The 20,394-nt window shown below is 43.3% G+C and overlaps 1 protein-coding gene across 4 annotated transcripts in view; it reads left to right on the forward strand.

The window, feature by feature from the left end:
- The window catches only part of SENP5 (SUMO specific peptidase 5), a 42,130-nt gene that overhangs the window by 18,827 nt on the left and 2,909 nt on the right, over positions 1–20,394 (forward strand). For 2 of the 4 annotated variants that reach the window (XM_049775948.1, XM_049775949.1), the window contains 6 exons: positions 3,829–3,934; positions 4,052–4,190; positions 4,811–4,858; positions 9,557–9,634; positions 12,224–12,361; positions 18,947–19,030. In XM_049775948.1, the coding sequence (XP_049631905.1) occupies positions 3,829–3,934; positions 4,052–4,190; positions 4,811–4,858; positions 9,557–9,634; positions 12,224–12,361; positions 18,947–19,030 (593 nt within the window). Of the gene's footprint in view, positions 1–3,828; positions 3,935–4,051; positions 4,191–4,810; positions 4,859–9,556; positions 9,635–12,223; positions 12,412–18,946; positions 19,031–20,394 lie in introns of those variants that run through there. The other 2 variants (XM_049775950.1, XM_049775951.1) reach the window with 2 other exon arrangements.

Consider the following 20,394-nt stretch of genomic DNA (forward strand, 5'->3'; position numbering starts at 1 on the left):
GGGGTCGTCTTATACGCCCAGTCTTCTATACGCCGGTAAATACGTTATATATTTTTTCCCCAGAATTCATTTTTTTTTTTTTTTTTGGTTTTGGGTCACACCCGGCGGTGCTCAGGGGTTACTCCTGGCTGTCTGCTCAGAAATAGCTCCTGGCAGGCACGGGGGACCATGTGGGACACCGGGATTCGAACCTTTGGTCCTAGATCAGTGCTTGCAAGGCAAACGCCTCTGTACTATCTCTCCCGGCCCCCCCCCCCAAAATTCTTAATTTATTCATTTCTTGCATTTGAAGTATTCCCATTGACATCTTTGGCCTGTGATTCTTTGCTATAGTCCTTAACCACAACTCAACTGCAGCCAACTACTTTACAGGTTTTTTTCTCTCTGTTAATTTTACAGAGGCCGACCCATTCTCCTATTTTTTTTTTTTTTTTTTGTCATCAACTTTAATCAGGTTGATCTTTCAGGCACCTGAGCCTCCACCTTTGCGCAAACCTGAGGTAGCAGGGAAAGAAATAATTTTCTTTTTTTTATTTGATTTTGGGGCCACTCTTGGCTGTGCTCAGGAATTATTTCTGGCAGTTCTCAAAAGACCATATGGGATGCTGGGAAGCAAATCTGTGTTGCCACGTTCAAGGCAAATGCCCTGCCTACCTTTTTTTTTTTTTTTGCTTTTTGGGCCACACCTGGTGACGCTCAGGGGTCAGTCCTGGCTATGCGCTCAGAAATCGCCCCTGGCTTGGGGGACCATATGGGACTTGGGGGATTGAACCTCGGTCCGTCCTAGGTTAGCACGCGCAAGGCAAACACCCTACCACTTGCGCCACTGCCCACTCTTCTCTCTCCAGCCTTTATGTATTTATTTTGGAGGGGCATACCTGAAATTGCTCAGGGCTGATTCCTGACTATGCTCAGAGATAGATTGTAGGGCTCAGGGGACCATATATGCTATTAGGGATTGAATCTGGGTCAGTCACATGCAAGGCAAGTGCCCTACCCACTGTATTGTTCCTCTTGCTCACCGTTGCTCATTTTTATTCTGCATTATTGATACACTTTTATGAACTTGAACATTATTCTGATTTTAAAGATATTCAATTTAAAGTACAAATGTTTAAAATTTTTCTCATCAAAATAAAAAATTTTAGTACTGACTTTGTATATTTTATTTTTCTTAACAGAAAATTTCTATTGTAAATAGTGAGATTTAAATAATTTAAAGATTTAAGTGTTCACTTATTTGGTGTTTTCATACTTTTTGCTTCATACCTTTAAAAGTTTTGTTATCTTCTCCATTTAAGTTGGTTTAGCTTTTCAGAAGAATGTGAGCGCATGCTTTGCTTTGTACCTGGCACCTTGTACAACTTGAGCTCTGCCATGTGTGGCCCAAAAACAAAATAAAATGTTTGGGGGTCTGGATTTACAGTACAGCGGATAGAGTACTTTTCTTGAATGCTGTCAACTTGGCTCAGTCGCTTACATTTGATATGGTATCTTGAGCCCTGAGCACTGCTGGGTGTGGTCCAAAAACCAAAAAAAAAAAAAATAAAAGTATTTAGAATGTGTCTCCACTATGAACTAAAAATTATACACTTTTCTAAATTATATATAGACAATATTTTTAGGAGTTCTATTTGTGTTTTCCCCTTCTTTGTTGTGCTCTGTGGTGTCCAGGGTTGATAGTGTAGCAGCACACCAAGAGTCACATTAGCAGACACTGGGCTATTTGCTATGTGGACCTGTGCTGGGGATCAAAATAATGGCTTCAAGCATGGTCCAGTATTTTTTGTTTTTAAGAATTACTTCGGGGGAGGGGGGATGATAGCACAACCAAAAATCAAAAATTAAAAAAAGAATTACTTTGGGCCTGGAGCAATAGCATAGCAGTAGAGCATTTACCTTGCATGTCGCTGACCCAGGACAAACCTGGGTTTGATCCCCGGCATCCCATATGGTTCCCTGAGTCTGCCAGGAGTGATTTCTGAGCACAGAGCCAGAGTAACCCCAGAGCACTACTAGGTGTGGCTCCAACACCTTACCTGCTATGCTATTGTTTTGTCCCCAAGATTTAAAAATTTTTTTTTGGGAGGGGGGCCCACACCTGTGATGCTCAGGGGTTATTCCTGGTTCTGCACTCAGAAATCACTCCTGTGTTTGGGACCATATGGGACAAGGGGAGGAGGGGATCGAATCGCGGTTCATCCTAGGTTAACGTGTGCAAGGCAAACGCCCTTCTGCTTGCGTCACCACTCTGGCCCAAGATTTAAAATTTTCTTTTTTGTTTTTTGGGCCACACCCAGTGACACTCAGGGTTATTCCTGGTTCTGTGCTTGGAAATCGCCCCTGGCTTGGGAGACCATATGGGACACGGGGGGATTGGATTGCAGTCCATCCTAGGCTAGTGAGGGCAAGGCAGAGATGCCTTACCGCTTGCGCCACCACTCCAGCTCCAAGATTTTAAATTTTTTTTTTTTTTGGTTTTGGGTCACACCCGGCAACACTCAGGGGTTACTCTTGGCTCTACACTCAGAAATCGCCCCTGGAAGGCATGGGGGACCATATGGGATGCCGGGATTCAAACCACCGTCCTTCTAAATGGAAGGCAGACGCTTTACCTCCAGTTTATTTCTCCGGCCCAAGGTTTTAATTTTTTAACAAAAATTTTTTTTTTTTTTTTGTTTTTGGGCCACACCCGTTGACGCTCAGGGGTTACTCCTGGCTATGCGCTCAGAAGTTGCTCCTGGCTTGGGGGACCATATGGGACGCCGGGGGATCGAACCGCGGTCCGTTCAAGGCTAGCGCAGGCAAGGCAGGCACCTTACCTCTTGCGCCACCGCCCGGCCCCAACAAAATTTTTTTTAATGAGGCTAGAGATACAATGGCTAAAGTGCTTGCCTTGCATGTAGCTGACCTGGAGTTGATCCCCAGCATCCCAGATGGTCACTGAGCACTGCTAGAAGTGATTACTGAGCCAGGAGTAAGCACTGCTGGGTGTGACCCAAACAAAAAAATAAATCTTTGGCCAATTTGATGGTTGTAAAATGGTTCCTTGAGGTGTTGAGGCAGGCTCGAATAATCAGAATGGCTGAGAACTTTTGGGGGGCACACCCCTCGATGCTCAGGGTTTACTCCTTTTTCTGCATAAGAGGGCTGGGATCAAAACTCAGCTGTGTGCATGACAAGCACTTTGCTCACTGTTACTATCTCTTTGACCCCTTTTTTGATTTTTGGGCCACACCCGGCTGCGCTCAGGGGTTACTCCTGGCTCTCTACTTGACGGGCAAGGGGGACCATATGGGATGCCAGAATTCGAACCAATGTTGGTCCTGGGTCGGCCGCTTGCAAGGCAAAAGCCTTACCACTATGCTATCTCTCTGGCCCCTAGATTTTATTCTTTAAGAAACAATTCTTCCTCAAGGTTAAACTACTTATAGAGTTATCACTGAATGATAATCCCACTGTGCATATATACACATCATCTTTGTCTACTCATCTGTCCCATGGTACTTGGGTTGTTTCCAAATCTCATATCCTTGTTTGTTTTGGGGGCACACCTGGTGATGTTCAGGGACCATTCCTGGTGGCCCCAGGGGCTAAAGGGTACCAGGGAGCAAACCCAGGTCATCCGTCTGCAAGGTGAGCACTGTACCCACTGTATAGTCACACTGATCCCATATTTCCAAATCATGTAAATAGCACATCAATGAACATAGGTATGTATGATGTATGAGGTAATAATAGATTGTTATCTGTAGGTTAAGAACTAGTAGAAAGATTTTGCTAAAAATTATTTTTCCATTTTAATTTTTATTTCTTCATTTATTTAAGGATTCCTAGATGAGGTTATGAAGAAGTATGGCAGTCTGGTCCCACTCAGTGAAAAAGATGTACTTGGACGATTAAAAGATGTCTTTAATGAAGACTTTTCAAATAGGTTTGTCTCTAATGCTTAAGATAACCTTTGAATATGAAATTGCTGACCTTTTGATTAAGAAATGTGACAAACTGTAGAAGTCATAATTTGTACCTTTAAGATTTTTTCTTATTTCAGGAAACCATTTATCAATAGGGAAATAACAAACTATCGGGCCAAACATCAAAAATGTAATTTTCGCGTCTTCTACAATAAGCATATGTTGGATATGGATGATCTTGCAACCCTGGATGGTCAGAATTGGCTGAATGACCAGGTTAGTGTATGTTGGAGAGTTTCTGTGTGGGGAAATCTCAGAGAATAACATACAGTAAATTTTTTTTTTTATTTTGTTTTTTGGGGCCACACTTGGCAGTGCTCGGCTTTCTGTGCTCAGAAATCACTCCTGGAAGTCTCTGGGGACCATATGGGATGCCCCTGCCATTGGCCAGTGCAAGGCATACTCCTTACCCAATGTACTATCACTCCAGCCCCTCATATAGTACATTTAATTAATAACCTCTAGTTTGGCCTCAACAGTATTCAGTATTTGATTTTTGTTTTTATTTTGTTTTGGTTTTGGGACCACACCTGGCAGCACTCATGGGTTAATTTTAGTTTTGCGCTTAGGAATCACTCGTTGCAGGCTCAGGGGCCATATTGAACGTGGCAAGGCAAACATTCTTCTCACTGCTATTGCTCTAGCCCCTCTCAGTTTTATTTTGGATCAAGTATTCTTTTTATTCCTTACTAAAGTGGCTCATTCAGTAATTCTGGTATCCAAAAGATTTACTTTTAGCAGTATATGTATGTATGTTACTTATTCTGAGTGGCATGTTCTGAGTTTTATGTATATACAGGAGTGATAAACTTAATTTTTATGTTGACTCTTTATAGGTAATTAATATGTACGGTGAGTTGATAATGGATGCTGTCCCTGACAAAGTAAGTGAAACTTATTTTCTTGTAAAAGAAAAGCTTGGTATTCTATTTTAATGTAATTATTTGATATGCCTTAAATTTTTAGGAAGGGGTACATTTAGTTTTGGAAAGGGAGTAAGTTCCAAAAAAATTTTCTACAGAAGATTGGTTTCTGTATAAGCTAGTGCTTTGCTTAATTTCTCCAAATTGCCTATGTTTATATTATTGTTTTTGGTGTCTTTTGGGGTGGAGGTTCCACACCTGGCAACACTCAGACCTTATTCCTTTCTCTGCACTCAGGAATTACTCCTGTTAGTATTTGGAGGACCATAGGGATGCTGGTGATCGAACCCAGGTTGGCACCTAATCAGTTTGGTCCTCTGTTACTGTCTTTTTTTTTTTTTTTTTTGGCTTTGGGTCACACCCATTAGCACTCGGGTTACTCCTGGCTCAGTGTTCAGTAATTGCTCCTGGCATCGGAGACTGTAATGGATGCCAGGATTCAAAACACCATCCATCCTGGATTGGCCCTACTGCTGTGCTATCACTCAGCCCCTGGGGTAGTTACTTTTTGGTTGTTAGTGGAGATATACTCAAAAGAACCTATTTGCTTTAAGTTTTAAATTTAGTTATTTTTTTTTAAACTTTATTTATTGATTGGTTGGGGCTAGGGGTTACTCCTGACTCTGCACTCAGAAATCTCCCCTGGCAGACTTGGGACCATATGGGATGCTGGGAATGGAATCGGGTCCCTCCTGGTTTGCTGCATGAAAAGCAAATGCCCTATCACTGTTCTGTTTCTCTAGCCCCTAAATTTAAAGTTTTAATCTCTTTTAGAGGGTTGTAAAACAGTTATTTATGTTCACTTTTACTTGGATAAATCTATGCAAGTTCAAATGCAAACTGCCCTACCTTAAACTCTTTTAAGAACTTGGTTATGATGTGGTGCTAGAGGTAAGGTGTCTGCCTTGCAAGTGCTAGCCAAGGAAGGACCACAGTTCGATCCCCCTGGCGTCCCATATGGTCCCCCCAAGCCAGGGGCAATTTCTGAGCGCTTAGCCAGGAATAACCCCTGAGCATCAAATGGGTGTGGCCAAAAACCAAAAAAAAAAAAAAGAACTTGGTTATATGGTGCCAGAGAGATAGCATAGCAGTAGGGCGTTTGCTTTGCATGCAGAAGGACGATGGTTCGAATTCCAGCATCTCATATGGTCCTCCAAGCCTATCAGGAGCGATTTCTGAGTGCAGAGCCAGGAGTAAGCCCTGAGCGCTGCCGAGTGTGACCCAAAAACAAAAACAAACAAAGAACTTGGTTATATATTAAAACTCAGAAAGTTTAAAAATTTTCTTTCTACCATCTGGTTTGTATATTTTGTTATAGCAAAAATGTGAAACAATACAATAAAGCAAATCTTGGTAAATGAAAAAAAATTTTTTCTTTCTCATTCAAATACTTGATAGAAAGCTATTTTAAAACTTTTATAAACTGGGGCCGGAGAGATAGCATGGAGGTAAGGCGTTTGCCTTTCATGCAGAAGGTCATCGGTTCAAATCCCGGCGTCCCATATGGTCCCCCAGGAGCAATTTCTGAGCATGGAGCCAGGAGTAACCCCTGAGCACTGCCGGGTGTGACCCAAAAACCAAAAAAAAAAAACTTTTATAAACTGGTTTTATTTACTTTTTTTTTTTTTTTTTTGGTTTTTGGTTTTTGAGTCACACCCGGCAGTGCTCAGGGGTTACTCCTGACTCCACGCTCAGAAATCGCTCCTGGCAGGCTCGGGGGACCATATGGGACTCCGGGATTCGAACCAATGACCTTCTGCATGAAAGGCCTTACCTCCATGCTATCTCTCCGACACCTATAAACTGTTTTTTTTTGTTTGTTTGTTTGTTTTGGTTTTTCGGTCACACCCAGTAGTGCTCAGGGGTTACTCCTGGCTCTATGCTCAGAAATCACCCCTGGCAGGCTCCGGGGACCATATGGGATGCCGGGATTCGAACCATCATCCTTGTGCATGCAAGACAAACGCCCTTATTTTCATGCTATCTCTCTGGCCCCCTATAAACTGGTTTTATAAGCTTTTTTACTCTTTGCTTTTTTAGGCCACCTCCAGTGGCTTGGGGGGACCATATGGGATGCCAGGGATTGAGTCCAGGTTGGCCACATGCAACGGAAACACCCTACTTGCTGTATTATTGCTCTAGCCCCTTTATAAATTTCTTTGTTTTGTTTTTGGGTCACACCCAGTGATGCTCAATGGGTATGCACTCAGGATTACTACTAGTAGTGGGTAGGAATACCTTAAGGGATGCCAGAACTCGAGTCAGCCACATGCCCTTCCTGCTCTTTTGTTTGTTTGGTATGGTTTTTGGACCACACTTGGCGGTGCTTAGTGGTAACTCCTAGCTCTGTGCTCAGAAATTGCTTCTGGCAGGTTTGGGGGACCATATGGGATGTCGGGAATCAAACCTGGGTCCATCCTGGTTAGGAGTGTGCAAGGCAAATGCCCTCCTGCTGTGCTATCCCTCTGGCCCCCTACCTGTTACTCTTATCACTCCAGCCCCATCTGAACAGAATGTTGCACTGGTGAGAGGAGGTGTTCTGTTTATGACAAACCCAACTACAATCATGCTTGTAATCTTAGTGCTTAAATAAATATTTTTAATATATAAAATAAAACTTTTTATTAATCTTATTAAGCAAGTAAATATAGTGAACCTCAGATTCTAACAGTATTTATGAATATGGGTAAAATGTCTTTTTACTTTACACTTAAAAGCATAAATTATTATATGGTTTTTGCGACAGGGAACCTCCCAAGCAATGCTAAAGGAAGCCCTGAGCCACTCGCAGCAATACTCTGCTTCTGGCCAGTGGTTCAGTTCAGGTGTCTGTAAGTTGCCATGTCTCTTGGGCCCCACAGTGCTGGAGATCACCCTGTTGGTCTGAGTTGGTCTGAGTTGGTCTGAGACCTCCCGGGCTACACCTGGCAGTATTGGTGTGCTATGAGGTTCCTGGGATTGAACCTTTGCATGCACATGCAAAGCATGTGCTTGAGCCCTTTGAACTACCTCTCCATTTTATACCTATTATGTATTTATTTATTTGGTTTGGAGCCACATATGATAGTGCTCAGAGCATACTCGTAATTCTATGCTTAGAAATCACTCCATATGGGGCTGGCGCGGTGGCGCTAGAGGTAAGGTGTCTGCCTTGCCAGCGCTAGCCTAGGATGGATCGCGGTTTGATCCCCCGGCGTTCTATATGGTCCCCCAAGCCAGGAGCGACTTCTGAGCGCATAGCCAGGAGTAACCCCTGAGCGTCACGGGTGTGGCCCAAAAACCAAAAAAAAAAAAAAAAAAAAAAAAAAGAATCACTCCATATGTGGTGCTGGGATTCAAACCAGGGTCAGTTGTAAGACAAGCACTTTAATTAATCTCTGTATTTTCTCTCCAACCAATTTATGCATTTTAAATTAGAACCATAATTTTGATGACCTCATTCTTGCATAGCTTCATTTAACATTGTCGGTTTATTTGGAGACATCTTTAAGGCATATGTTGACATAATTTGGTATAGAATTAGCTGTGGAGTATATAATGTTTTTTCTCTATTATAATCATTATTTTTAAATTTTTTTGTTTTGCTTTTGGGCCACGCCTAGTACCGACTTCCAGATTAGTGCTTGGTGATTGCCCCTAGCATTGCTGGAGACCATGTGGTGCCTTGATTGTACTCAAGCCTCTTGCATTTAAAGCATGTGCTCATCTTGTTGAGTTAGCTCTGTAGTGCTTGCTAAGTTTTTTGCCTTGCCCTATTTGGGGAAACAGGTTGAGCCACTTCTGGCCCAGGGCTTACAATCTGCTCTGTGCTCGGGGATCGACTCCTGGCAGTGGTCAAGTTGCCATATAGTGGGGCCGGAGAGATAGCACAGCAGCATTTGCCTTGCAAGCAGCCGATCCAGGACCTAAGGTGGTTGGTTCGAATCCCGGTGTCCCATAGGGTCCCCCATGCCTGCCAGGAGCTCTTTCTGAGCAGATAGCCAGGAGTAACCCCTGAACGCCGCTGGGTATGGCCCAACCCCTCCCCTCCCCCAAAAAAAGATACCATATAGTAGTGCCAGGGCACTAAGGTCTACCACTATGTTCAAGCAAGCAAGCACTTTAACCCCTGCTATTGTTTCTCCAGCTCCAGCTCTCCAATAGCCCTGCTATTGTTTCTCCAGATCATTATTTGTAAAGAAAAGTTTTGGGATTTTATTTGGGGGGCTTTACCCAGCAGTGCTGATGAGTTACTCTAGCCCTACACTCTACACAGGAATCACCCCAGGTGGGCTCAGAATATGGGGTGCTGGGGATCAAACCTGGGATGCCATGTGCAAGGCAGCTGTGCTATCACTTCAGCCCCTGTTAAAGTTTTTGTTACCTTTTTGTGTACATTCTACTCAAGGATTTTCAATTCCCATTTTTTTTTTTAATGTTAAACCTGACATAGTCTGGGGTTGGAGAGATAGCACAGCGGTAGGGCATTTGCCTTGCATGCAGGATGGTGGTTTGAATCGCAGCATCCACTGTGGTCACCTGAGCCTGCCAGGGGTGATTTCTGAGAGTAGAGCCAGGAGTAGCCCCTGAACGCTGCCAGGTGTGACTCAAACCCCCCCCCCTCCAAAAAAAAAATCTGACACAGTCTAACATGGTACTTGCATTTGGTGTCTCTTACAGGTTCACTTCTTCAACAGCTTTTTTCATAGACAGCTGGTAACCAAAGGATATAATGGAGTGAAAAGATGGACAAAAAAGGTAGTTTGTTTGTTTGTTTTTTTAAATTCAAAATTTAAAATACATGGAAGCCAGGGATTCAACCCAGATCTCCAGCTTGCAAGGCATTGTGCTTCACCACTGAGTCATGTTCTCAGCCTTTGCTCTTTTTGTTTTGTTTTGTTATTTTGGTTTTTGGACCACACCCAGTGGTGCTCAGGGGTTATTCCTGACTCTGCTCTCAGAAATTGCTCCTGGCAAGCTTGAGGGACCACATGGGAGGCTGGGTAGTTAACCCAGGCCTGTCTTGGGTCTGCTGCATACAAGGCAGACGTCCTACTGCTGTGCTATATCACTCTGGCCCCTCTGCAGTTTTTAAAGCAAGGATTTTATGCATTTGAAACTATTTCAAGAAGAATGTTAGATATTGTTGTTGTTATAATGCTTTCTATGTCTTTACCTTGTGTCCTATGACCTTAAATTATCATAGATGGTCATGTCTGTAAGTAGTGACAGTTTCATCTCTTCCTTTCTGATATGTACACCCTTTCCCTCCTGAATTGTATTGACTGGCAAAAACATGGTGTACAGTGTTAAATAGAAGAAATGAGAGGGGTCATATTTGGCATGTTGTCAACCTTAGGAGGAACCATCCTATTTTTTCACTACTATTTCTGATGTCAACTGCACACCTGGGAGGGCTTTCTCCTGCTTCTGCATTAGGATGAATCCTGACTTGGGCAACTGACCATATTGTGTGCTGGGGTTTGAAGCTGGGTTGGCTGCATGCAAGGCATTAGCTTTCAGTTACTTTGTAGATGATCTTAATTGGGTTAAGGAAGTTCTTTGCTGAAAGTTTCTAATTATAAATGGATATTGAGCTTGGTCAAATGTTTTCCTTGCATCTAAGGAATGATCCTAAGTTTTTTATTTTAAATTTTACTTCATTTGTTAAAAATATTATTTTTAATATAATTTATTTAATTAAATTACTGTGAGAAACAGTTACAAAGTTGCTCATTATTGAGTTCTGTTATAGAATGCTCACCACTGCACATTTCCCACCATCAGTTTCTCCATTTTCCCTCCTGCCCTCTATGGCACACATTTAAAAATAATTTTTTTATGAGCCTGGTTGTGGTTAAGGGGGCATCAGGTGATGCTTTGGTGCCATCCAATGCTGGAGATAGAGCATGTTGTAAGCAAGGTATATTAGGTCTTGAACCAGGTTCCCAGCACTGATTTTTTTGGGGGAGGGGATTTTGGGGGACTATATGGGATGCCAGGGGATCGAACCACAGTCTGTCCTGGGTCAGCTGCATGCAAGGCAAACGCCCTACCGTCTCGCTATCACTTTGGCTCTGCCCAGCACTGGTTTTTGTTGTTTTTGTTAGGGGGCCAAAAGTGGCTGTGCTCAGGGCTTACTCTTGACTCTCTCAGAGATCACTCCTGTTGGAGCTCACAGGACCATATGTCTAGGATCAAATCCGGTTGACTAAGCTATATTGCCCTTGCCATTATTTTTCATCTTATTCCTTTAATGGGAGGCAGACTGAAAAAGTCACACTTAATCTTGAATCAGCAAGTCTTAGGGCAGGTAACGTGGTGGTTGGGTTTGGAGCCATACCTGGTGGTGCTCAGGGACTTCTGACACCATTAAGTTCTCAGGTGGCCATTCAGTACCAGGGATTGAATCTAGGACCCCAGCATGCACTCAGCCCTTTGATCTGTCTTCCAGCCCATGATGGGAGGGGTTGTGAGCTCCCAAAGAGTGATTAGAGAGTGTGGGCCACAAGGGCTATTCTGCTGGGAGAACGGGGGGGGGGGGGTCGGGGGGGGGGGCTATGAACATTAAGTTGAAGACCTCAGTGAACTGGGCCAGTCACACCAGAATACATGGTCTTTAACTACCATGTTGACCTCATATGTAGAAAGCAAATAGTTAATGCTCTGTGTGTGTGCATGTGTGATTGCGTGTCTGTGAGCATGCACAGCAGATGAGGGGAAGACAGCTATACCTGGTGCTGCTCAGGGCTGCTTGGTGTTTTGGGGATCACATGGCCATACATGGGGAAAACTGTATCAATGTCAAAGATCAAACCTCTGGCCCAGCATATGTTGTTTTTTAATGGTGTGATTCCTTCTTCACTAAAAGTCTAGTGAAATACATGTACCAGAAAATCAATTAAATTATAAAATAAAGAGCTGTTAAGCCAGAAACTAGCTCAAAGAGCTAATGCATATACTTTGCATGTGTGAGGCTTAGGTTCAGTCCCCAGAACCAATACTAGAGTTCCTTGGAGCAGCCTCCAGCAAAGTAGGCTTTGTACTTCCAGGTAGGTTCCCCATTCCCACCAAATCATGTTGGGCTGTTGGTAAGCACAGATTTAGTAGAAAAAGTAGAGATAGTGTTTCTTGTGTCTTGTTTTACTTAATATGTATTATAGCTTAGTGGCTACAGGCATGAACTATAGGCCAACATTTGGCTTTACATTTTGACCTCATTGCTTGCTTCTGTTAACCACCTTGGGGAAGTCAAAAGGCAGGCAAGTCAGTGTAGATTGCTGTGTGTGATTGGTTTGGATTGCCTGTGGTAAGAGCTGCATTTCTTTGTCTTTTTTTCCCAATTAGGTGGATTTATTTAAAAAGAGTCTACTGTTGATTCCGATTCACCTGGAAGTCCACTGGTCTCTCATTACTGTGACCCTTTCTAACCGAATTATTTCATTTTATGATTCCCAAGGCATTCATTTTAAGTTTTGTGTAGAGGTAAGTTAATATACTGCCTAGATTTTCTTTTGAAGGACCAAATATTTCCTTAGCTTTAGATAGAACAGCATAGGTCAGTATCATAAGTCTGCCATGAAACACTCAAATGCTGCCAAGGAAAGAACTGCGAAGAGCAGCTTTAAGATCTGGAGCACTTGAATATTCTGCCCTATTTGGATATCTACAGTATTTTATCCCCCCAATTTTTCCATTAAAATGGTATTTTGTTCAGTTTTTGGCTTCTGGTTTCAGGGGCACATATCAGTGCTCAGGGGTTACTCCTAGCTCTGCACCCAGGAATTACTCTCAGTATTATTCAGGAGACCAAATGGGATACTGGGGACTGAACTTAGGTTAGCTGTGTCCAAGACAGAAGCCCTACTTTCTGTACTATCTCTCAAGCCCTAGAATTATGTTTTGAATGCAGATAGAAATAATTTTACGGGGCCGGTGAGGTGGCGCTAGAGGTAAAGTGTCTGTCTTGCAAGCGCTAGCCAAGGAAGGACCGCGGTTCGATCCCCCAGCGTCCCATATGGTCCCCCCACGCCAGGGGCAATTTCTGAGCCCTTAGCCAGGAGTAACCCCTGAGCATCAAATGGGTGTGGCCCAAAAAACCAAAAACCAAAAAATAATAATTTTACTTATTTTTTTTAAACTGAATTAAAATTAGCGTATGTATTCAAAATAAATGCTTCTGGAATTACTAGTTATATAACTCAGGAGAACCAACTAGCAAAGTAATAGGTTTCAATTCTAATCTGATAGAAATCAAAACAAGAAAAATCACTCAGATTTTTCCATCTAGTAAATAGTTGGGAAATACAGTGAAGAAAAAAGATTCTTGGGGCCGGAGAGATAGCACAGTGGTGAGGGTGTTTGCCTTACACACAGCAGACCCGGGTTCGATATCTGACATTCCACATGGTCTCTGCAGCACTACCAGGAGGGATTTCTGCGTGTAGAGCCAGAAGTAACCCCTGAGCACTGCCAAAGTATTGCCAGGTATGGGTTCTCCCCCCAAAAAAAGAAGGAAAAAGAGATTTCATTTTCAAAGTCAGCAAAGCAAATTATCCACAAATAAACTTTAGCAAAAAATGCCAAGGTTAATATAGAAACTCTATAGGTTATTTAAAAAAAATATAATTATATGGAAAGATAGGTAGAGCTATACTGGAGAGAGACCAGTTATCCCCACGGTAATAGGTATTAATTTATTTCAGATTTTAAATGAGATCTGATAAGCTTGATTTATTAATATGCATAATCATGTATGATAAAAAATTGGGGGAGGCCAGAATGGTAGTATGAGGGTAGGGCATTTGCCTTGCACATGGCCAACCCGGGTTTAATCCCTAGCATCCATACTGTGCCTTGCTCACTGCCAGGAATAATTCTTGAGGGGCCAGAGAGATAGCACAGCGGTAGGGCATTTGCTTTGCACACAGCGGATCCGGAACGGATCCCAGTTTGATTCCCGGCATCCCATATGATCCCCTAAGCCTGCCAGAAATAATTTCTGAGCGCAGTCAGGCCCCCAAACCAAAAGGGTGTATTTTGGGAAGGTATACCTGGCAATGCTCAGGAGTTATCCCTGGCTTTGTGCTTAGGAATCAGCAAAGAGAGTAAGCATGTAAAGGCATTTGCATTGCTCGCAGCCAACCCAAGTTTGATCTCTAGCATCTGTACTGTCCCTTGCGTACTGCCAGGAATAATTCTTGAGGGACCTGAGAGATAGCACAGTGAGTAGGGAATTTGCCTTGCCAGGAGGCCGACACCGGTTCAATTACTGGTATTTCATATGGTCCTGCAAACCTTCCAGGAGCTATTTCTTTGGTTTGTTTTTTGGTTTTGGGCCACACACAGCAACACTCAGGGGTTACTCCTGACTGTGCACTCAAAAATCGCTCCTGGCTTGGGGGATCATATGGAATGCTGGATCGAACTATGGTACGTCCTAGGTCAGTGTGTGCAAGGCATATACCCTACCACTTGCGTCACTGCTCTGGCCCTGGTTTGTTTGTTTGGCGTCACACCTGGCAGCGCTCAGGGGTTATTCATGGCTCTTCGTTGAGAAATCACCTTTGGCAGGCTCCGGGGACCATATGGGATGCCAGGAATTGAACCCCATCTATCCTTGGTTGGCGGCGTGCAAGGCAAATGCCCTATTTACTGCTGTACTATCTCGCCAGTCCCCAGGAGCTATTTCTAAGCACAATGCAAGGAGTACTTCCTGAATGCCACCATGTGTGGCTCAAAACAAAACGAAAAAAAAAAGTAAGAAAAGGTATTATTGAAAAGACTGATAACTTTGACCAAATCAATTTTTAAAATTTTGGAATGTCTTTTTTTGTTTGTTTGTTTGTTTTGGTTTTGATTTTTGGGCCACATAACCATCAGTCAGGGTTACTCCTTGCATTGCACTTAGATATAGCTCCTGTCAGGCTCATGGGACCATATGGGATGCCAGGAATCAAACCAGGTCCTTCCTAGATCAGCTACATTCAAGGCAAACTCCCTACTGTTGTGCTGTCACTCCAGCCCATAATTTTGGTATGTCCTAAAGCTCAAAAATAATGAACTGGAGCAATATATGGTGGATAGGGAATTCACTTTGCATGTGTCAAACTCAGGTTTGGTCACCTCCTGGCATCCCAAATGGTCTACTGAGTATTGCCAGGAATAATTCCTGAGTACAAAAGCAGGAGTAGTCACTGATAGTTGCTGGATGTGATCAAAAAATTAAAAAGAAATTTATTTTTGTTGTTGTTTTTTGGCTCAGGAGTTACTCCTGGCTCTCCGCTCAGAAATCGCTCCTGCCAGGCTTGGGGGACCACATGGGATGCCGGGATTCGAACCACCATCCTTCTGCATGAAAGGCAAACACCCTTACCTCCATGGTTTCTCTCTGGCCCAAAAAACCGAAAAAAAAAAATTTTTTTTGTTTTTGGTTTTTGGGTCACACCCGGCAGCGCTCAGGGGTTACTCCTGGCTCTGCGCTCAGAAATTGCTCCTGGCAGTCTTGTGGGACCATATGGGATGCTGGGATTTGTACCACTGTCCTAAGGCAAATGCCCTACCGCTGTGCTATCTCTCTGGCCCCAAAAAGGAAAAAAAAATTTTTTTTGATTTTTGGGTCACACCCGGTGGCACTCAGGGATTCCTCCTGGCTCTATGCTCAGAAATCTCTCCTGGCAGGCTCGGGGACCATATGGGATGCCGGGATTTGAACCACCGTCCTTCTGCATGAAAGGCAAATGCCTTACCTCCATGCTATCTCGCTGGCCCCTCAAAAAAAGGAAATTTTTTAAATAAAGAAATGACTTGGGCGCCGGCGAGGTGGTGCTAGAGGTAAGGTGTCTGCTGTGCAAGCGCTAGCCCAGGAAAGATTGCGACTGCGGTTCGATCCCCTGGCATCCCATATGGTCCTCCCAAGCCAGGGGCAATTTCTGAGCACTTAGCCAGGAGTAACCCCTGAGCATCAAATGGGTGTGGCCCGAAAAACCAAAAAAAAAAAAAATTACTTGGAGAAAATGTTTGTGACATGTACAATATAGTCATAACTAAGAATAAATATATAAAGAACTACCAATGGAATTAAAACTTTTAGTAGAAATGGACAAAAGATAAATAATTTTAGGAAAACCTGTTAAACACTTAGAAAGATGCTCAACTGAGATAAATAGAAATTAAAATTAATACTGTATCTGGGATTTGTTTTTGGTTTGGGCCCATACCTGGCAGTACTCAGGGGACTACATGTGATATCAAGGATGGAATCTAGGTTGGATGCATATATCTACCCACTGTAGTCTCTTTGTCGCTGAACTTAATTTTTGTTACTTGTTTTGGGGCCATACCTGCTGACGTTTGGGTTACTCCTGGGTATGCGCTCAGAAATGGCTCCTGGCTTGGGGGACCATATGGTACCCTGGGGATGGGGGATCGAATCAGGGTCCATCCTGGATCGGCCCCGTGCAAAGCAAATGCCTACCACTATGCTATCGATCTGGCCCTGAACTTAGCTTTTTGCCTTTTATATTAGGAATGGTTTAATGCTTTAAGTACTTATGTAGATATCCAGATAGGTATTCTCTTATTCCTAGATTACCGTGTTTTCCGGCGAATAAGACGACCCCCTAATTTTACAGTTAAAACATAGGTTTAGGGCCGGCGAGATAGCATGGAGGTAAGGCATTTGCCTTCCATGCAGAAGGACGGTGGTTCGAATCCCGGAATCCCATATGGTCCCCCATGCCTGCTAGGGGCAATTTCTGAGCATAGAGCCGGAGTAAGCCCTGAGCGCTGCCAAGTGTGACCCAAAAAACAAAACAAAACAAAACAAACATAGGTTTAGGCCTATATTCGCTGTATAAGACAGAACGTTCCTGTGCTACAACTGTATGTACCACAGTGAGCCGATCACAACAAGCAAAGGTTCAAAGGTTATATCATAATAGACTTCCTCTCTGACTCTGGCCAGTCTGAGCAGGTTTTTTACAGTATAGATTGGGTACAGAACATTGTATAATTTGTATGCATAAAAAGCCTGCTTGGATTGGCTGAGTCAGAGAAGCTGTCCGAGCAGCCTTGCAGTGATTGCTGCAGGATCGAGTTGAAAAATTTGTTTCATGGGGTCGGAGAGATAGCACGGAGGTAAGGCGTTTGCCTTTCATGCAGGAGGTCATTGGTTCGAATCCCGGCGTCCCATATAGCCCCCTGTGCCTGCCAGGAGCAATTTCTGAGCCTGGAGCCAGGAAAATTCCAGATATTTTCTTTTAGCGGCATATTGAAACGTTTTTTTCGGGATATACTCGGCGTATAAGATGACCTCTGATTTTCAGTTGACTTTTTTTCGTTTCAAAAGTTGTCTTAAGGGGGCTGGAGAGATAGCACAGCGGCGTTTGCCTTGCAAGCAGCCGATCCAGGACCAAAGGTGGTTGGTTCGAATCCCGGTGTCCCATATGGTCCCCCGTGCCTGCCAGGAGCTATTTCTGAGCAGACAGCCAGGAGTAACCCCTGAGCATCGCCAGGTGTGGCCCAAAAAAAAAAAAAAAAAAAAGTTGTCTTAAACGCTGGAAAATGTGGTATATACATTGTTATAGCCACTTAGGGACAAATATAATTCTAATCCATTCTGAGTGCCTTATAAATTAAAAGGATGCATATCATACTGTAGATTAGTTTTGTTTCTTGGGCTCTGTGGTCTGGTCAAATAGTGCAGCCAGTAAGATGCTTGCCTTGCCTGTGGCTAATCCAGTTTTAATCTTCGGCATCTTGAATGGTCCTGAGTACTGTCAGGACTGATCCCTGAGAGCAGAGCCAGTAACCCCTAAGTATTATTGGGTGTGGCCCCCTGCCCCAATTCTCATATCTGCACACAGGATGGGATATGTATCTATATTCATCACGGAATATTAGTAATAGTGAAAATTAAAAGTTTCAACTTAGATTTACAGGAGAATAGCCAAATATCTACAATATAGTATATTCTTTTCTTTTTCTTTTTTGGGGGGAATGGGGTCACACCTGGCAGTGCTCAGGGGTTACTGGCTCTGAACTCAGAAATCACTCTTGGCAGGCTCAGGAGACTCCTGGCAGACTCAGGAGACCATTTGGATGCTGGGAATCGAATTGGGGTCCATCTGGGTTGGCCATGTGTAATGCAAATGCCCTACCACTGTGCTATTGCTCTGGCCCCAATATAGTATATTCTTAATAAATTGACATATCGAAACATAAAGCCAACTTCCATGCCCTGCCATAGAAAAGCCATCAGCTCAATTGAATTCTAAGAGAGCAAGTTGGCAGAGTGAGACTCTGTTTATAGAAAAAAAAGAACTATATATGCATACAGGTCCAAATGTGTACATAGAAACTTGTTTATGTTCTCTCTCTCTCTCTCTCTCTCTCTCTCTCACACACACACACACACAGAGCTACTTATACATCAACTCTAACTTCATTTTCACCGGGTTAATTTTTTTAATTCTAATTCAACCTTAGAGAAGTAAGAAGCCAAGAGTATGAGAGAAATTTTGCAGCCTCATTGGCAGCATGTTAGTAAGAGATTTCAGAAGTAGACTTCTATAGTTAGTGCCTAGAAAGGATTTAAGTATAACTTTATGGAGCTTGGGGAGACCCCTACCCTTAGAACTATGGAATATATAGTTTGTTTCAAATTGAGGTTACTGTTCGAAAAGGCTAACCACCTCTTACAGTGTAAGCACATACCTAGGTATGGAAGATCTGACAGGGGTCCTCAAACTTTTTAAACAGGGGGCCAGTTCACTGTCCCTCAGACCATTGGAGGGTCTGACTATAGTAAAAACAAAACTTATGAACGAATTCTTATGCACGCTGCATATATCTTATTATGCAATGAAGAAACAAAACAGATACAAATACACTTTGTGGCCCGCGGGCCATAGTTTGAGGACCACCTTCATAATATGAAGTGCCAGGTATAAAACTCTCCCGTGGGATAGGGCCACAGCTTCCTCCTTTGCTTCTGTCTGCTGTGGGCATGTTCCATTTTTCACCAACTGATAGAACACAGCATCTGTGTTGTTGTTTCTTTTTAACCAGAATATAAGAAAGTATTTGCTGACTGAAGCCAGAGAAAAAAATAGACCTGAATTTCTTCAGGGTTGGCAGACTGCTGTAACAAAGGTAAGTATGTAATACAAATGAAACCACTGGCATGTCAAGGGGTTGGAATTACAAGAGGTTGGGTGTCTTTAAGAGCATTTGAAGACCAGTGGCAAAGATGCCAACCGAGCGCAACCTGGAGGCAGTGCAATCAAAAGCTCAGTGTAGCAGACATATAGGAACGCATTTCCAGGTGCTTGTTGGACACAGACACGTTTATTCTTTTTGCTCCAGAACAGCTGCTAGTGATGTGATTACTCTATTGAAAATCTGGGGCAGATGTAGATAGCTTTTTTCATGGCATCTGTCTCTTGCTAGCAGTTATTTTCAGGTGACCCATAGAGATTCAGTGAAGTACCTAATGTGTCTTTGGATTTGTTAAGGGAGGAAATGCTGCCTTTTAGGCATCCAAGGAAGACTTGAGTCCTTGGGTGAAATTAAACTCTGGAAGTAGCACAGTATTTGAGCCATAGACATTAAAAGCTGTATGTGGGGGCCCAGAGAGATAGCACAGAGGCGTTTGCCTTGCAAGCAGCCGATCCAGGACCAAAGGTGGTTGGTTCGAATCCCGGTGTCCCATATGGTCCCCCCGTGCCTGCCAGGAGCTATTTCTGAGCAGACAACCAGGAGTAACCCCTGAGCACCGCCGGGTGTGGCCCAAAAACCAAAAAAAAAAAAAGCTGTATGTGGGGTAGAAAACCCGAGCAAGGCTGTTCTGCCCTAACACCGACCAGTGCCTTACATTCATGGCAGTACTTGATTGCCCTCACAGTTTTTTGCAGATCTAATCTCACTCAGTCCTCCTGACTTAAAAGGTAGGCATATCCACGAGGCATAAGCATCACCTTGATCCCAGTAGCTGAAGCAGCTGTGTGCTCTTTCTCAGAGGACATTAAAAACGTTGATAGGGGGCCGGAGAGGTGGCGCTAGAGGTAAGGTGCCTTCCTTGCCTGCGCTAGCCTAGGACGGACCGTGGTTAGATCCCCCCGGCGTCCCATATGGTCCCCCAAGCCAGGAGCGACTTCTGAGCACATAGCCAGGAGTAACCCGAGTGTCACCGGATGTGGCCCAAAAACCAAAAAGACAAAAAAAAAAAAAAAAAAAAGTTGATAAAAGCTGGTACTTGACCTCAAGTCTGTCTGGATCATTTGCAGAGTCAGAGGCAGGGGTGGGAAACAAGCCCAGAGTAGAAGGAACAAGATTCATTTCTCATTCTTGAACTGAACCAAGTACTAATTGCTAAATTTACGTTTTATATGTTTATGCCAGAATTAAATTTGTACATTTTCTGAATTTACTCAGTCAGAATATCTAGGTCTTAAATTTAGTCTGGATCTTTCATTGATAAACATTCTGCCTCATTTTACAATTTCTTCCAAAGACTA

Source organism: Suncus etruscus, chromosome 6, assembly GCF_024139225.1.
Source record: "Suncus etruscus isolate mSunEtr1 chromosome 6, mSunEtr1.pri.cur, whole genome shotgun sequence".
NCBI classification, from domain to species: Eukaryota; Metazoa; Chordata; class Mammalia; order Eulipotyphla; family Soricidae; genus Suncus; species Suncus etruscus.